The sequence below is a fragment of the Netta rufina genome (assembly GCF_964035555.1).
Source record: "Netta rufina genome assembly, chromosome: 2".
In the NCBI taxonomy this organism is placed as follows: Eukaryota; Metazoa; Chordata; class Aves; order Anseriformes; family Anatidae; genus Netta; species Netta rufina.
Genome location: NC_140124.1, coordinates 29,201,424 through 29,218,210, shown reverse-complemented (window position 1 = coordinate 29,218,210; position 16,787 = coordinate 29,201,424). Strand labels below are relative to the sequence as shown.

General features: G+C 39.9%; 1 protein-coding gene across 1 annotated transcript in view; it reads left to right on the top strand.

Moving 5' to 3' along the window:
- VWDE (von Willebrand factor D and EGF domains) overlaps positions 1-13,178 on the top strand; it is a gene marked incomplete at both ends in the record, with an annotated part of 43,678 nt that extends 30,500 nt beyond the window's left edge. The window contains 11 exons of the mRNA XM_084283048.1: positions 1,075-1,761; positions 2,109-2,204; positions 2,287-2,382; positions 6,886-6,981; positions 8,203-8,298; positions 8,648-8,743; positions 9,207-9,302; positions 9,402-9,497; positions 10,779-10,874; positions 11,388-11,491; positions 13,158-13,178. Of these exons, the coding sequence (XP_084139174.1) occupies positions 1,075-1,761; positions 2,109-2,204; positions 2,287-2,382; positions 6,886-6,981; positions 8,203-8,298; positions 8,648-8,743; positions 9,207-9,302; positions 9,402-9,497; positions 10,779-10,874; positions 11,388-11,491; positions 13,158-13,178 (1,580 nt within the window). The remainder of the gene's footprint in view (positions 1-1,074; positions 1,762-2,108; positions 2,205-2,286; positions 2,383-6,885; positions 6,982-8,202; positions 8,299-8,647; positions 8,744-9,206; positions 9,303-9,401; positions 9,498-10,778; positions 10,875-11,387; positions 11,492-13,157) is intronic.
- Between the last annotated feature and the right edge of the window lie 3,609 nt (positions 13,179-16,787).

Sequence of the window (16,787 nt, the reverse complement as noted above, 5' to 3'; positions counted from 1 at the left end):
TTAGCAGGGCACGAGGAATGTTCTCTCACTAATTGCCAGTGCTGGATAATTCTTCATCAACTGCAAAATCGGTTTTTAGTTTTCAGCAAATAAAAATAAATAAATAAATAGATCAGAGAAATAGCACTTTGCAATAAGATTTGAGGAAGTTTAACTTTTTGTTGACAGATTTCTAATACTGTTCAAACTGGGGTTAGGGACAAATCTTAGGTTAGGTTGAACAATCTCCTCCAACTCAATTCCTGCTCAGACCCATAATGCTAAAAGCCCATATAATTGATTATATGATAATAATTACAATGCCTCATTCCTTTCCACAATCCACCAAAAGACCTTCTTTTCCTGGGCAGAACAAGGGGCCCATCTCGTTCATTTTACACTACTGTCAAAGAAAAGGCTAAGTCCATCCCTGTCACTTATAAACCACATGTAACATCCCAGTAATAAAAACCTTTACAAAAGTGAAGAAAAAAGTTTGGAGAATTCTCAGAGTTCTCTGAAATAATTAAACTGATAAAGTAATGTTTAATACTTTTGCTAAAAGGAGATGGATTATTCATGGAAATACTGTTGATAATGCATCAGTAAGTATAAATGTATGTAAGTATTTTTTGTGACTAAATATCTGCTTCTAGACTCTAGGTTTATTGCCTGCACTTAGATACACACGTGAACAACAAGCAGTATCTTCTGTTTAAGCTCTCTGTTGCAGTTATCTAGGTGGTAGCAATATATGGTGCTGGCAATTTGCTCTGACAGTAAAGCTCTTTATTGCCGCTAGCTGCGTGCCTCATACATGTGGTGCTTTCTCCTTATCTTCCATCCATGAAAAGGCCATGGTGAGTGTGGGAAAGGAGGTAGCCAGAGTATCTTCATCTACTCTCATTATGCCAGCAATTAGTTATGTTCTACTGGGTATATGTGTTCTGGTGTAGCACATAGGAAGATAGGCTTCCTGAAGCACATAATAAATGTGTTGTATGTTTTTCTGCTCAGATGTTCCCCACCCTTGAATGAAATAAGTCCTGTTATATTTCTGTATTTTTCTTCTCCTTTATTTCTAATATCCTGTAGGTTTTCAACAGTCATCCTTTGACAAGGTTTTCAGCATCTCAAGCTATATTCCCAATTCTACAGATGTCCCTGAGAAACAGGGAAACATTTCTATAGAAATGGCCAGTAGAAGCACTCCACCTTCCTACACAGTAAAAACAGTCACCTCTTGGAAGTCATTTAATTTGCAGAGAAGTGCTTCTGTACAACCAGCTGGTACTGGAAATGTTGCTCATGCTCTCAGCACCACCAACAGTCCCCTTTCTAACACAGAAGGGAGTTCCTTAGTGAACACTGTGGTGACCACTTCATCAAGGAGCCATGCTTTATCACCTGAGAAGAAAACAAGGGCAGAAGTTGAGCGCTACAGTTATTCTGAGACTCACAAGAAGGCTTCTTTTAGCAGCACAATAGATACAAGCAAAGAGCTTTCTTTGCCAAACAAAGTGTTCAGAGGCAGAAATGCTCACAGGGTTCAGTACCTGTTAGCCAAGCATAAAGCAAGTCCTTTACCTGTTGTTCTTGTTAAAGTGACTGTCTCACCAAAAATACTTCCTGAAGATGCTGATGAAATCACGGTTCCTAAAGCAGTCACCTGTGCTGATTTACCCTGTTTTCCTGGAGTACCTTGTGAGCCAAGTCAGGATGGAAATGTCAAGTGTGGTCGTTGTCCTTATGGCTACTATGGAGATGGCTTCACTTGCAGAGGTATTGCAAATAACTGTACCAAATTTATTTATTTATTTATTTATTTTTCTGAAGAAGGATCCCATGATCTCTTTTAACCTGAAAGTTCATTATTACTGTGTGATCACTGAAATGCAAATAGCATTGAATTTCCTAATTTCTGCATATTGACATTGACATAGCTTACAGGCTGTTAGTTGTATGGATGCACTTAATATTTTTCTAATGTACCTTAGGCTCCTCATGTACAGGAAGGGACATAACTGATTGTATGTGATATGTTTACCTTGCTAGGCAAGACACAATTATGCTGAAATGCCACCGTCTGTTTCCTTATTCCTTCCATTGTTCTCTTAATTGCCTTTCAGCAATATGTAGACAAACATGTGGCAAAAATATGGAGTGTGTGGCGCCCAATATTTGCAAATGCATGCCTGGTTATGCTGGTTATAACTGTCAGACTGGTGAGTATGGTATTTTGATTTAGTCCGTGGTAACTCGTATCAATGAATTAATGATTTCAAGATTGTTGTTGATTTTGCACAGCTCTATGCAGACCTGATTGCAAAAACCATGGGAAGTGCATTAAGCCCAATGTCTGTGAATGTCTATCAGGATACAGTGGCTCCACTTGTGAGGAAGGTAAACAAAATATTTTCTACTTTTGAATGAATAAATATCCAAAGGGTACTGTAAATGACTTCTGTAATTGTGCATTCTAACAGGAAAGATGTGTGTTAATTTTAGTTTTCCTTTAACAGAGATTCCTATATTTAGTAAGTTATGACAGCAAAATACCATATTTTGATTTAACCTCTAGCTCCTTCAGTACAATGCTAATCTAAAAATCATGAAAAAACTGTTTGGTTGTTTTTTATTTATTACTCACTTCTGAGTAAGCAAATTTACTATGCTTTATCCACTGGACATTTGTTCAGAGTTGCCTTTCTCCACTTCACCCTTTCAGCACCTTTTAGGAAAACGAAGGCTTTCACACCTCACTTTCATGTGCATGTATGTGCATTCCCAGCAGACAATGATTTACAGCGAAAATCCAGTCCCTCTAAGCTAGACACCTTCACTTAGGCATTGGCACATACGAATCTCTATCTCTTTGAGGATTTGGGTAAGAATACAAAAGGATGTCTCAAACAACCCTCTGAATTCTTTATCATTCAGTGAAGAATAATTTTGAAATCACACACAGAATCACACACAGAATTTCTAGGTTGGAAGAGACCTCAAGGTCATCGAGTCCAACCTCCAACCTAACGCTAACAGCCCTCCACTAAACCATATCCCTAAGCTCTACATCTAAACGTCTTTTGAAGACTTCCAGGGATGGTGACTCCACCACTTCCCTGGGCAGCCTGTTCCAGTGCCTCACAACCCTTTCAGTGAAGAAGTTCTTCCTAACATCTAACCTAAAACTCCCCTGGCTCAACTTAAGCCCATTCCCCCTCGTCCTGTCACCAGGCACGTGGGAGAACAGGCCAACCCCCACCTCGCTACAGCCTCCCTTGAGGTACCTAAAAAGAGCGATAAGGTCACCCCTGAGCCTCCTCTTCTCCAGGCTGAACAAGCCCAGCTCCCTCAGCCGCTCCTCGTAGGACTTGTTCTCCAGGCCCCTCACCAGCTTTGTCGCCCTTCTCTGCACCCGCTCAAGCACCTCCATGTCCTTCTTGTAGCGAGGGGCCCAAAACTGAACACAGTACTCGAGGTGCGGCCTCACCAGAGCTGAGTACAGGGGGACGATCACCTCCCTAGCCCTGCTGGTCACGCTGTTCCTGATACAAGCCAGGATGCTGTTGGCCTTCTTGGCTACCTGAGCACACTGCTGGCTCATATTCAGCCGACTATCCACCATCACTCCCAGGTCCTTCTCTGCCTGGCAGCTCTCCAACCATTCCTCTCCCAGTCTGTAGCTCTGCTTGGGGTTATTGCGCCCCAGGTGCAGGACCCGGCACTTGGCCTTGTTGAACTTCATGCAGTTGACCTCAGCCCATCGGTGCAGCCTATCCAGATCCTCCTGCAGAGCTTTCCTACCCTCGAGCAGATCGACACACGCACCTAACTTGGTGTCATCTGCGAACTTACTGAGGGTGCACTCGATGCCCTCGTCCAGATCATCGATGAAGATATTAAAGAGGACCGGCCCCAGCACCGAGCCCTGGGGGACGCCACTAGTGACTGGCCTCCAACTGGACTTGGCTCCATTCACCACGACTCTTTGGGCCCGGCTATCCAGCCAGTTTCTAACCCAGCGAAGCGTGCGCCAGTCTAAGCCAAGAGCAGCCAGTTTCTTGAGGAGAATGCTGTGGGAGACGGTGTCAAAAGCCTTGCTGAAGTCAAGGTAGACCACATCCACAGCCTTTCCCTCATCCACCCAGCGCGTCACTCTGTCATAGAAGGAGATCAGGTTCGTCAGGCATGACCTGCCTTTCATAAAGCCATGCTGACTGGGCCTGATCGCCTGCTTCCCCTGCAATTGCTGCATGATGACTCTCAGGAGGATCTGCTCCATGAGCTTCCCTGGCACTGAGGTCAAACTGACAGGCCTGTAGTTTCCCGGGTCTGCCCTCCGGCCCTTCTTGTAGATGGGCGTCACGTTTGCTAGCCGCCAGTCGATTGGAACCTCCCCTGATAGCCAGGACTGTTGATAAATGATGGAAAGTGGCTTGGCCAGCTCCTCTGCCAGTTCCCTCAGTACCCTTGGGTGGATCCCATCCGGCCCCATCGACTTGTGCACATCTAAGTGCCGTAGCAGGTCACCAACCAGTTCTTCATGGATAATGAGGGCCACATCCTGCTCCCCATCCCCTTCCACCAGCTCAGGGTACTGAGTATCCAGAGAACATCCGGTATTGCCGCTAAAGACTGAGGCAAAGAAGGCATTGAGCACCTCCGCCTTTTCCTCATCTCTTGTAACTAAGTTTCCCCCCGCATCCAGTAAAGGATGGAGATTCTCCTTAGTCCTCCTTTTTGTGTTGATGTATTTATAGAAACGTTTTTTGTTATCTTTAACGGCAGTAGCCAGATTGAGCTCCAGATGAGCTTTGGCCTTCCTAATTTTGTCCCTGCACAGCCTCGCTACTTCTTTAAAGTCCTCCTTAGTGGCCTGCCCACTTTTCCAAAGCTTATAAACCCTCTTTTTCCTCCTAAGATCAAGCCACAATTCTCTGTTGAGCCAGGCCGGTCTTCTTCCCCGCCAGCTCGTCTTTGGGCACGTGGGGACAGACCGTTCCTGCGCCATTAAGACTTCCCTCTTGAAGAGCGCCCAGCCTTCCTGGACCCCTCTGCCCTTCAGAACCACCTCCCAAGGGACTCCACCAACCAGTGTCCTGAGCAGCTCAAAGTCAGCCCTTCGAAAGTCCAATACAGCGGTTTTACTGGTCCCCTTCCTGGCCTCGCCAAGAATAGTGAACTCCACCATTTTGTGGTCACTCTGCCCAAGACAGCTCCCGACGATCACGTCCTCCACCAGTCCTTCTCTGTTTGTGAAGAGAAGGTCTAGCGGGGCACCACCCCTGGTAGGTTCACTAACCAGCTGCGTCAGGAAGCTATCTTCCTGCATGTAAATACTGTCTTCTCTCTGCTGACTGTACAGAGAATACTAGTTGTCTTCAGGTGGTGATCCACTTTCCTTACTTGTGATATACATGTATTTCTCTAAGTACAAGTGTTCCAAATCCTCTTAGGAAGAGCTCCTAATGGCACATAAGGGTGACACCCTGTGGTGGTTTCACACCACTGGGCAGCTTAAACTCCATGACAACCACTCTCTCACTCCTCCAAGGAAGAGAGAAGGAAAATGGAAGAGGGCTCAGGGGTTAAGATAAGAGCAGGGAGATAACTCATCAGTTACCGTCACAGACAAAACAGATCCAGCATATGGAGATGTATGTAATTTTTTGCCTATTGCTAATAACAATCAAGAGCAGTGAGAACTAAAGGCAAACTAAAACCACCTTTACCCCCGATCCACCCTCTTCTACCTTCCTCCCCCTTCCTCTCCCCCCATGCAGTGCAGGACAATGGGGAATGGGGGCTGTGGTCAGCCCCTGATGCTTCATCTCCACCACTCCTTCACAGTCACTCTTTGCCCTTGCTCCACGTGGGGATGCCGTCCTTCCCAAACTCATCCTGTGTGGACTGCCCCAGCCCACACAGGCAGCAGCTCTTGAAGAACTGCTCCCACATAGCTCTGTACCACAGGGTCCATCCATCAGTAGCAAACTGCTCCAGCATGGGTCCCCCCAGACCCCCTGCTCCTGTGTGGGCTCCTCTCTATGGGTTGCAGCTCCGGCCCGGGGCCTGCTCCTGCGGGGGCTCTCCATGGGCTGCAGCCTCCTCCAGGCCACATCCACCTGCTCCACTGGGGGCTCCTCCACAGGCTGCAGTGTGGAGATCTGCTCCATGTGGGACCCATGGGCTGCAGGGGGACAGCCTGCTCCACCAGGGACCTCTCCACAGGCTGCAGGGGAACTGCTGCTCTGTGCCTGGAGCACCTCCTGCCCTCCTTTTCCATTGACCATGGGGGCTGCAGGGCTGCTTCTAACTCCTTTCTCCCAACATTTATTTATTTATTTATTTATTTATTTATTTATTTATTTATTTATTTATTTATTTTTAATGACTATTTGTTCATTTTAACTGTAATTCTGGGCACATCTAACTTCTGAGCTTCCCCAGCTTTCTCTTTGGTGGATTTGTGGTACACATTTCCTTAAACCTCTACCATAATAAAGGTTTAATCTTTAGTATTTTTTTTTTCTGCAGTATTTGTGGTAATGTGCAGTTACATAAAGATGGTAACCAGGTTTAGTTTCACGGCAACTAGAAAAGTTCACCAGTGACTGCAGACGCCTTTAAGTTAAACACTCCCCAAAACTGGGAAGACTAAGGTCCTGTCTGGAATTTGTCACGTTTCCTTTCTTTGGGATGACCACCGATGTTGGGACTCTGTGTACTCTGTTGGAATTACGTTCTCATTGTTTGTTCTTGTCATAAAACGTTACGTATGCTCCTTTATTTCCAGTTCTTTTCTCACTGTCAACTATTAACATTTCCCTTTTGCTAAAGCATAACCAACCCATGCATCTTCTTAGAGGCAGTTTCTTGAACAGCAAAATTCTGTATCTGCAGCACATTGTAAACCACCCTGTAAAAATGGAGGCACGTGCTTGGCCAGAAACCTCTGTACCTGCCCATATGGTTTTGTGGGACCAAGATGTGATACACGTAAGTGAAAAAGCATAAGTGAAAAATACAGAACACTTCTCCTGTTTTTTGGGAACAACAAAGCAAATTATGGTTAATATTTTTGATGTGCTTAGTTTAATGTTAGCAAATAATGTAAAACTATGCCCCTTTGAAGGCTACCAAACTTGGGCTTTATGAATATTTATTAGATAGCATTCATCTATAACTTTTTAAAAACATAATGCGCTATAAAAATTGCAAATGTTTTTAATTTAGGGAACAGGAACATGGAAACATTGAGCTTGTGAAGCATGAGACGCCTACCTTCATAACAAATGATTAATTTTAAATTGATTAATTGCTGAGATATGTCCAGAAGCTAGTATCAGTGAATGGCAGATAGAAAAACCATGATACCAGAAAACTGAATTAAGAAGCGCATTGTGGGGTCTTTTTTGAGCTGGCATGAAAATTGGAGAACTTGCTGTGATTGTAGCTGAAAAATTGAAATTAGTCTCACACCAATCATCTTTTATATACTAAATTCTACATGCTACAATTTGGCAATCCCAGATTTGGGGTAGATTTCATACTGGAAATTTATGTAATTCAGAGACTCCAAATTTAGTCATGCTGTTTGTATATAATTCACCTGAATGAGCTACTGCATTACTGACATTTTACTAGAGAAAGTTTTATTTGTCTTTTCCTCAAATCCCAGGATTCTGCACTCTCACTTTTCCTTATTTTGGTTTCAATTGTGACACAAAAATAGTCTGTTAGGTAAGACTAAAGAGATGTTGTCCTGAAAAAAATGATTCATGGTTTTCCACAGCCCTGGTAATTTAATGTCTTTGCCCGTTAGTCTTGTGTTGCTCTATCCATGCAGCTACACTTGCTGAAGTAATGGACACTTGAGTGACCTTCCTTGGTGCTCATCAAATCCATAGTGTAATCTGAACATATCTTAGTCTTGGATTTCCTTTTCCTAGATTTGTTTAGGGCTTTAACACTGAATAAAACCAGCTGGATAGTGGATAATTATGTGTAAGGATGTGTCATATACTTCTAGTGCGAGCTTAGGGACTGGGTCAATCTGTTCAGTAATTCCTCTGGAATTGTGGAATAGTGGAATTGTATGTAATTTCCAGTTATAGTATCTGGGAAAGAACTCAAAAATGAATTAATTGTAAAGCTGTAGCATATTTACTTTTTTTTTTTTTTTTTTTTAATTGTTTTCCTTTTCTACTTGGATGGCAGTGGTTTGCAACAGGCACTGTGAAAATGGTGGTGAATGTCTTGCTCCAGACACCTGCCAGTGTAAACCTGGATGGTACGGACCTACATGCAGTACAGGTAACACAGGATAGTCCCCACTGTGGACTCCTGCACATTCCACAGTCCTGGGAGAGTGTATGCAGAACACTCTCTTCATAGTTTGAAATTTGGAACCATGTGGCTCAGACAGCAGCACTGGGTGGCTGCTGACTGCTGGGAAGCTCCTGCATGTCTCATCTCTGCATGTTAGTTCTGCAGCTCTAGGAAATCTAGTACTGATCCCAAAGGTTGCGTAGAAATTTTAAGTTGACAGTGTAATGTGCACTTATCTGAGGTATTTAACCTGAATCCTTGCAACAGAAGCAGATATCTTATAGACTTCATTTTGTTGTCACACTTTTTACTCCTCCTCACCCTGTTTGTGCAGCAGTGTGTGACCCTGTGTGTCTTAACGGTGGCTCCTGTACTAAGCCAGATGTTTGCCTCTGTCCACGTGGATTCTTTGGTGCCCAGTGTCAGAATGGTAATCTTTTTTTCCTATTAGCTGCAATTAAATCTATGAGAAAACATTGTTAGCTTAAGACACAGAATTCATAATCCAGTCACATACCTGAAAAGTGGTGCAAAACAGATGTCTTTTTTTTAAATTGCCTTCTGTGTCTTGCGCTCAACTCTTGAGCAGTGTTAACCAGTTGACCTGCTGTATTGTACATTATGTATATGCATTATGTATATGCATACATACACAAGACTACATAATACTTGTATACGTAGTCTTATGTATGCATACAAAACCAAGACACCTCCTTATTTTATTCCGTATTTGTTTTTGATGGCCATCAGTATGATTTTTACTAGACAGGCCTGATAGTTCTGAAGATCTATATAAACTATCTGCATTTTATTGTTGCACTGTTGTTTCCTACAAGTATTTTACAAAGGCAAACAAAATGCAAACCACAGGCTTTCTCTTCTGTATCTTTTAGCTGTCTGCAGCCCACCCTGTAAGAACAGTGGTCATTGCATGAGAAACAATGTGTGTGCTTGTCCAGATGGCTACACAGGCAGAAGATGTGAAAAAAGTAAGCCAGTGTTGAAATCCTTCCAGGGTCTGAAAATAACTGATAAATTATTCTGTAAACCATTAAATGTATTAAACAGCAACTGTTTTTGACTTCAAGGTATCTGTGAGCCAAGGTGCATGAACGGAGGAAGATGTGTAGGGCCAAATGTTTGCTCTTGTCCTTCAGGGTGGGAAGGAAAAAGATGTAACACACGTAAGTATTGTAGTTACAAGAAGAACCCCACCTTAAATGTAATACATGATTAAAGGACCACTTTGTCCACACAGATAATATGAAGTTAGTGCCAAAGAACTCTTAAATATACATACATTGGAAAATAATGGTCTATAACTTTGCAATAAAATTTTGGATAGGGAACTAATAGTACCATGCAGTCCTTAGTCCAAATCATGAGACCAAAATATCTTTTTAACTCTTGCATAGCGTATAATATTTGTTTCTTTCTCGATTCTTGTCTAAATAAGAAGCATCTGTATTTCTGAATACATACAACAGCAGAGAGCTAGGTCAATGAAATGAAAGAATTTCAATTTGTTCTGTAGGTAATAGAATCAAATATAGAAAGAGAAGTACAGTGAAACACTGGAAAACTGGGAACATAGTGGGAAATAAGTGGAATAGAAGAGGCAATGGCCATAAACTCTGTAGGAAAGGTAGAAATAAGACTGATGCTAGCACAGCTGTGGTTCACATTGTATCTTAATGAAGTTATTGATGGCACATAAATAAAATGTGGCAGCTTGAATAAAAGCATAGTCTGCATGAAAATCAGCATGAGGATGGATGATAGAAATCCAATAGATAAAATGTTAATGTCTGTCATAGTACCCCACCTGAGGCTCAGATATTGATGTGGCCAGTGAGTTCTCTAATGACATGGAAGAAAGGACATTTCCCATGATTTTCCTTAATTCTTGGAAAGTTTTACTGAAAAAAAAAAAGACCCATATTGACAGGGGTTAGATATTCTTGGACATAGTAGAAAAGAGATTTCATCATCAAATAGTCAGTTAACAAGTGAGAAATAATAGTTCTTTAGATTGTGCTTTAATAAGCAGGAAAGAATGTGCAGAAAACATGGGTCATGGAAAATAATTTTGGATCAAATATTAATGGGTTAACTCGCTATGAATTAAATTGCATTAAATTGAAGACAAAAGATCTTCCACTAAGGTTTGGATTTTAGAAAGGTATATTTGGGAAAAAAACAAAAAACAAAACTATTTAGTGGCATTAACTGAATTCAGTATATCCAGCTTTTATAGCTGTCTGTGATGCATCAGAACATCTCAGTGTCTTTGTGGGCCTTTTTATTCTGGTTCCCACTTTAATAACATGTTGATCTTACATTTTCAGTGAAGGGGAGGTGACTTTTGTGCATGAAAAGCATTCAACATCTTCTGAACAACCTGAAATGTATATAATAAGTAACAACTTGGGATATAACCAAACTTTGTGATGATGTTTGTGCAGCCATCTGTCTTCAGGAATGTAAGAATGGAGGGGAATGTATTGGACCAAGCATGTGCCATTGTCCTCCACAGTGGGAAGGAATCCAGTGTCAAACACGTAAGTTTACAGTATGGGCCACATCGTTCTTTCTGCTTCAGCACATTTTAGAATGCTTCAGAAATCCCAGAAGTCCTAGTCCCTGGTTGTATTTTAACCCAAATCTGTGCCAAAAGCAGGACAGAGAGTAGATATTCCTGTGCCCATTTTGAAGCCCTCAAGAATACAAACATTCCCTGTGACCATGGCTGTATGCATTGGATTACTAACACCATAGGCTGCTGAAAAACCCTAAGAGAGCATTGCAATAGCCTGAAACAGTAGGATGCTTTAAAATACACCTTACTTATGTCTCCACACACTTATGCTTTTAGTATGTTCCCACATTAAATCTGTATCTTTATATAAATGGACAGGCATGAAAGCATTGTCGGTTTCCTTGCACTGAGGGTTTTTCTGCTGTGAAAATACCTACCAAGCCCTTACCTCCTTTATGCTAGCAAAATATGAAGAGATCATAACCACTTTCTTCACTAAGTTTTCATTACTAAAGCTCTGTCTCTCTTGGTATAGCTGTGTGCAGTCAGAAATGTCTGTTTGGAGGCAAGTGTGTGTCACCTAACGTATGCTCCTGTCGTCCTGGTTACACTGGACTCCTCTGTGGGAAGAGAATTCAGGTAAGTTAATGTCAAGGTAATGTAATCAGGTAATGTAATCACAGATGTGGAAACTTGGAAGTCATTATTTAGCCCTCACCCAATGAAGCAGCACCAAATATACCAAGCGTGTTTGTCTAATTTTTTCATTTCAATCTCCAGTGAGGGAAAGTTCCTAAAATTATTGAGTTATTCCAGTATTTTATGAACTCTCATACTTACAGAATTCTCTCCAACGCTTAAAGTAAATTTCCTTTGTTTCTAATTAAGGTGATTATTGCTTTTCCTGCTGCAGGTGATGACTTGATATGTACTCTTTTCATAATGACTTTCATTCTTTTGTGGAATCTGGCCCCATTTTGGGGAAAAGTATCCCACTGCTGAATTGCTTGGCTTGTGGGCTTGTGTGACATCAAGCCCTGATTTGATTTTTTTTTTTTTTTTTTAACTAATTAACTACACTGTCATTCATTTCATCCCTGTTTCATGCAAACATTTATTATTCCCAGGTATGAGGTTTGGCATAGTTTTGCTTTTTTTTTTTTTTTTTTTGCATGATAGTGAATGATGACCATTTCTCTGCTTTGCCTAGTCATTTTCTGTTACATTCCTTTGCTTGGGCACTATCTTTCACTGAAGTTATTTAATTAAACATTTGATTACAACTTCTTTGTGACATCTGAAGTAGAAAGCATTCTACATTTCTCTGCATCATCTCACTTTCTTCTTCTTTTAATTTCAGCATATTTAGACATTTTTCTGATGACAGTAGAATTCACTTGGAGGAGCTGGAACATACCTGATTTTCATACTGCATGCTGGTGCTATTCCTTTACACCCATCTTTAATTACATGACGTTGTATGACGTTGTTCACACATGCACTGTGTTTGTTTGTTTATTTGTTTGTTTTTAAAGAAATATTCAGTTCTTTGGTCTCCTGCTGCATCAGAGTATAACTGATTCTTTCCCTCTTTCCTTCCTTTGCCACGTACTGTCTTTTAAGGTGAAGTCTACACTGTGACTACTAGATATGCAGATTTTTATTTTTATTTTTTTTTAAGTGAGGAATAAGTTTAAAAAAAAAAAAGGGGGGGGGGGGGGGGAAACAGCACTAGCTTTACTTTCATCTAAGCCTTAATTTCTCCCAGTTGAAACTACTGGGAGTTCAGATCCTCTTTCTGCTTTATCAAGTACCATATATAATGCCATTAACGTTTGTGTTCAGGTATCAGATAATTAGATAATTGGACAGAGATGGGGTAAATATATTTAAGAAATTGAAACCATAAATAACTGCTCATATACACTTCGAAAATACAAAACTACACATATTGATCACCATAAAGATGATAGAACTGTAATGTTTGTGGTCTAGATTTCCAAAATGCAACTTAAAATTAAATAATTTAGATTAAATGTCTACATAAATATGTCTTCAATGCATTAGTATATCTTTAATCTAGAAAATACATTGCTGGTCATTTGGACAGTGCTATACATTGATGAAAATGGCACATTTTCTTTCTCAAATTTTACTTTCTCAAACAAATGAAAAATCTATATGCACAAACTGACCTTGACATTGTTTCTTTCCGTATCAGGAAAGCAGAGATTCATTGAAATTATTTCTTCAACAAGCAGGTCCTGTTAAAGTCTCTTTACATTTATTTATTTTTCCCTCCAAGGTACAAAGACATCATGGTTGAAGAAAAGAATTAAATGCTGCACAGATGTATGAGACTTGAAAATAGCAAGAAGTTTTGAAGGCATTCACAGAGTTTATTTAAATGAAAGGAATATCCGGAACATTATTTTAAAAAATTCATGTTGCAGTCATGAATTTTTGAAGAGCTTTAGTACAACAATCTTGTATTAATCGTAACACGTGTTTCTATATTTTTTTTTGCTACCTCAGAGCCTCTGATTCTTCACTGGACTCACAGATTTCATGAACCATACACACCCAAAATTCTTCAGTCTGTTGATATAGTCAGCTGGACTATGATCTTTCCTTTATGGGAGTGAGACTGTAATATCTGCTGAACATCTCCAGGAAAGTAGGCAACACATAATCACTTGTGAATGGTACATTCTGTTTTCAAATGTTGTTTACATTGATATTATTTGGCTGGATACAGAAGGAAAAGCAGAGGTATTTTTTTCTTCGTCTTGTATTTGCATTGCTCTGACTTCCTGGTAGTGAGGAAGGAAGGGGAACCCAAAACAAGACTTAAGTAGTAGCAGTGCAGGCAGTGCCCTATGTCTCGTGGACAGTCAACCAAGTCAAGCAGCAGAATAATTCTGGTTTCAAGGTAACAAGCCTCCTTCATTACTTAAACACACACACACGTGAGTATAGGATGAACGCTGTATCCATAAGACTTTTATGCTTCTGTTTTGAAATAGCATTCAAAAAGATGAGGAAATGGAGTCTTTTAGAGAAAAATGACAATGTTTTACTCAGAGATGTCCCATGCTGAACCTTAAAATAGGAACTAACAAGAGTAGTCATTTGCTGCACATCATGTCATCTGTCTCTATCAAATCAGAAACCATTTGTAAGAAATCCATATGGATTTTTTTTTTCACATTACCAATTGTTCCAACCAATTGTTATCACCAACCACAAGCCAGAGAACTTCTGTACAAATAAAATTTTAGTTTTTCTGAAGTTTCTTTCTTTCTTCTACCTTCCTCTAGAGGTGCGAAAGCCATTTCAATTCCTGCAGCAACTGAGTTCAGGTGATGGACACAAACTTCCCTTTACCTAAGCCATCTAACTTTACCACTTTGACTTGTTTTGGGCTGTGGGTTATTTTTCTTACCAAAAAATAAGCTTCACTATTTTCTGATCTCATTACCAATATCCCATTTACATGCACTAATTCTGAATGAGAAGAAAATCAAGCTCATCTTGCCATTTAGTGCCACTGTTGGATGCCAACTGCCAACTCATAGTTGTTAGAGGAGTTCTGAGCCTAGATTTTTCCTCACCTTTAGGTAGTCCTCTTAATCCATAATCCATTTTGCAAAGTAAGTTCGCATATGTGAATCTCAGCATCATTCAGAATGATGCCTGATGGATTTCTAAGTGCTTGATGTTTATTTCAAAAATACTTTTGATCTCCCACCTGCGTTCTAAGTTTCAGTGGTTCAACAGTTTGTTTGTTTGCTTGTTTTGTTTTCTGTAATCCAGTGTCCACGTGGCTGGTAGCCAGACACGCTGGGAACTGTTCTGTTATTTAAAACCTACTTCACTTGAACTGTTTCCTTTTTCACAGCTCACAATGATCTCCGTGAACAAAACCTGACTAGCTTTTGCCTCAGGATGAAGCCCTGAATACACAGTATCTGTAAAACGTAGGCACAAAGATAATGCGTAGGCTCATCTTGTAACAACCCCTACTCCATGTGTCATTTAGCTACAGAGTTAAGGTAACAACTGTCAGGAACAGTATTTGGTTAATGATTTTGTACAACCCTCCATTCACAAAACTGACCCAATACAGATGCCTTTCTAGGATTTCAGGCTGAATAAAGTTTTTTAAAAATCACAATATGTAGTATTTCCCATTAATTTTCAATGTTTCTAGCAGCGGATATTATTTCTTCTGTATCTTCAAAATACATGCTGAACAAACAAAAGAATTTTTGCTACACTGGTTAAAAATTACATGCTCCATGCAAAGTTAAGCTGTGTTCCAATAAGCACGTGAAACAGAAAAATTACTAGTACGTGCATAGAGACAGATAATTACTAGGCAGTTTTGAAATACATGAAACTTTTGTTTCTGGATTGTTCATCATACACATGGAATAGAATTTGTTTATTGTAATTTGAAAAGCAGAATGCAGTAACGTTGCTCCGTTTAACGCAAGCTTTGTCAGCAGAAGCACGTAAACAGCTTCTGTTAATGAAATTGTTCTAAGACTACATAGCCTGATCAAAAATTAGGCCAAAAAGAATTTAAGGACACGGAATGGGGGTTGCAGGGGTTTACTGCAGAAGTTGCCACAGTACCAGTCAGATGGAATAAAGGGTAACCTGTGCCAAACAGTTACCCTTTGGTAATGGTGCTGATTCTTAGCACATTAGCAAGGTTGCAGTAACAGGAAAGGGTTTTTGAAGAAGTTATATTATATTACATTATATTATTATATTTTTGAAGAAGTTATATTACATTGTTATAGTCTGCATATGTCAGTTCTTCCATCAGATTTGGAGTCAGAAGTCAATAGGTAGAGAAAAAGTGGAACAAACAAGAGGAAAAATAAATCAATATGGCATACAAGAATACTGGTCATTTCACTGAACTCTGTCTTTAAATACTGAAGATACCTATGTACATCATCCATCATCCAATGTACAGCATCTGGCTGGACTAAAACTGTTGTGCAAACCAGTAGAAACTCTCCTAAGCACAGACTGAATTTTACCCAAGATGTTTAAAATGCTGTATGATGAGTATTTTTGGAAGGAAGGAGCCACTCATATTACAGAATATACCACAAATCTTAGCAAGGACTCACCTTCGTATATTTATATCCATATTGGTTAAGACTTAAAAAAAAAAAAAAAAAAAAAAAAAAAAAAAAAAAAAAAAAAAAGGTCCACAATTACTCTTTTTATAGAAATTAATTATATATTGTCTTTTCTGAGAATAGAAAGTGATTTAACATTTCCACCTAGCAAAAGCAAACCCTCAAAGAAGAATCAGTGCAAACACTAACGTAAATAAGTATAAAGGCTTTAGCTACCTGAGAAATTGGATATATCCAACTCCATTACTTGCCCAAATGGAAAAATTCAAAGTTTAAATTCTCACTAAAACAATAACACTGGGGTATATAAACAGAATCGCACAGAAATGTTTATGTTAGAAAGTATTTTCAAGACTTAAGATGTTTCTGCTCTTTCTCTTGTAATATCACATATCATTGTTGGGTTATTCTGTTCAACTTTCACAAACAGCTCAGTTTAGAAAAATTATTTGCTGAAATTCTTTGTCAATAAAAGATATTTCACAGATAAACCAAGCAGCTCCATTCTTGGTACAAACACTGACAACAAGAGAAAATATAAACAGTAAAGTGCAAATATAGGTACATTAAAAAGAAACACTTCTCATTCTTTCACACACACTCTAAAATGACAGAATATCAAAAATGCAACCAGCAGACCTCCCCTACAATTTTCCCAGTCATTTTAATGAACATCAGAGCATCTATATAAGGTGTTGTAGTTAGCTCCAATAAATAACCTGTTCTGTCTCGTTTTTCTTGACCTTTGAGCTGTGTGCATAACTCTCTGTTCA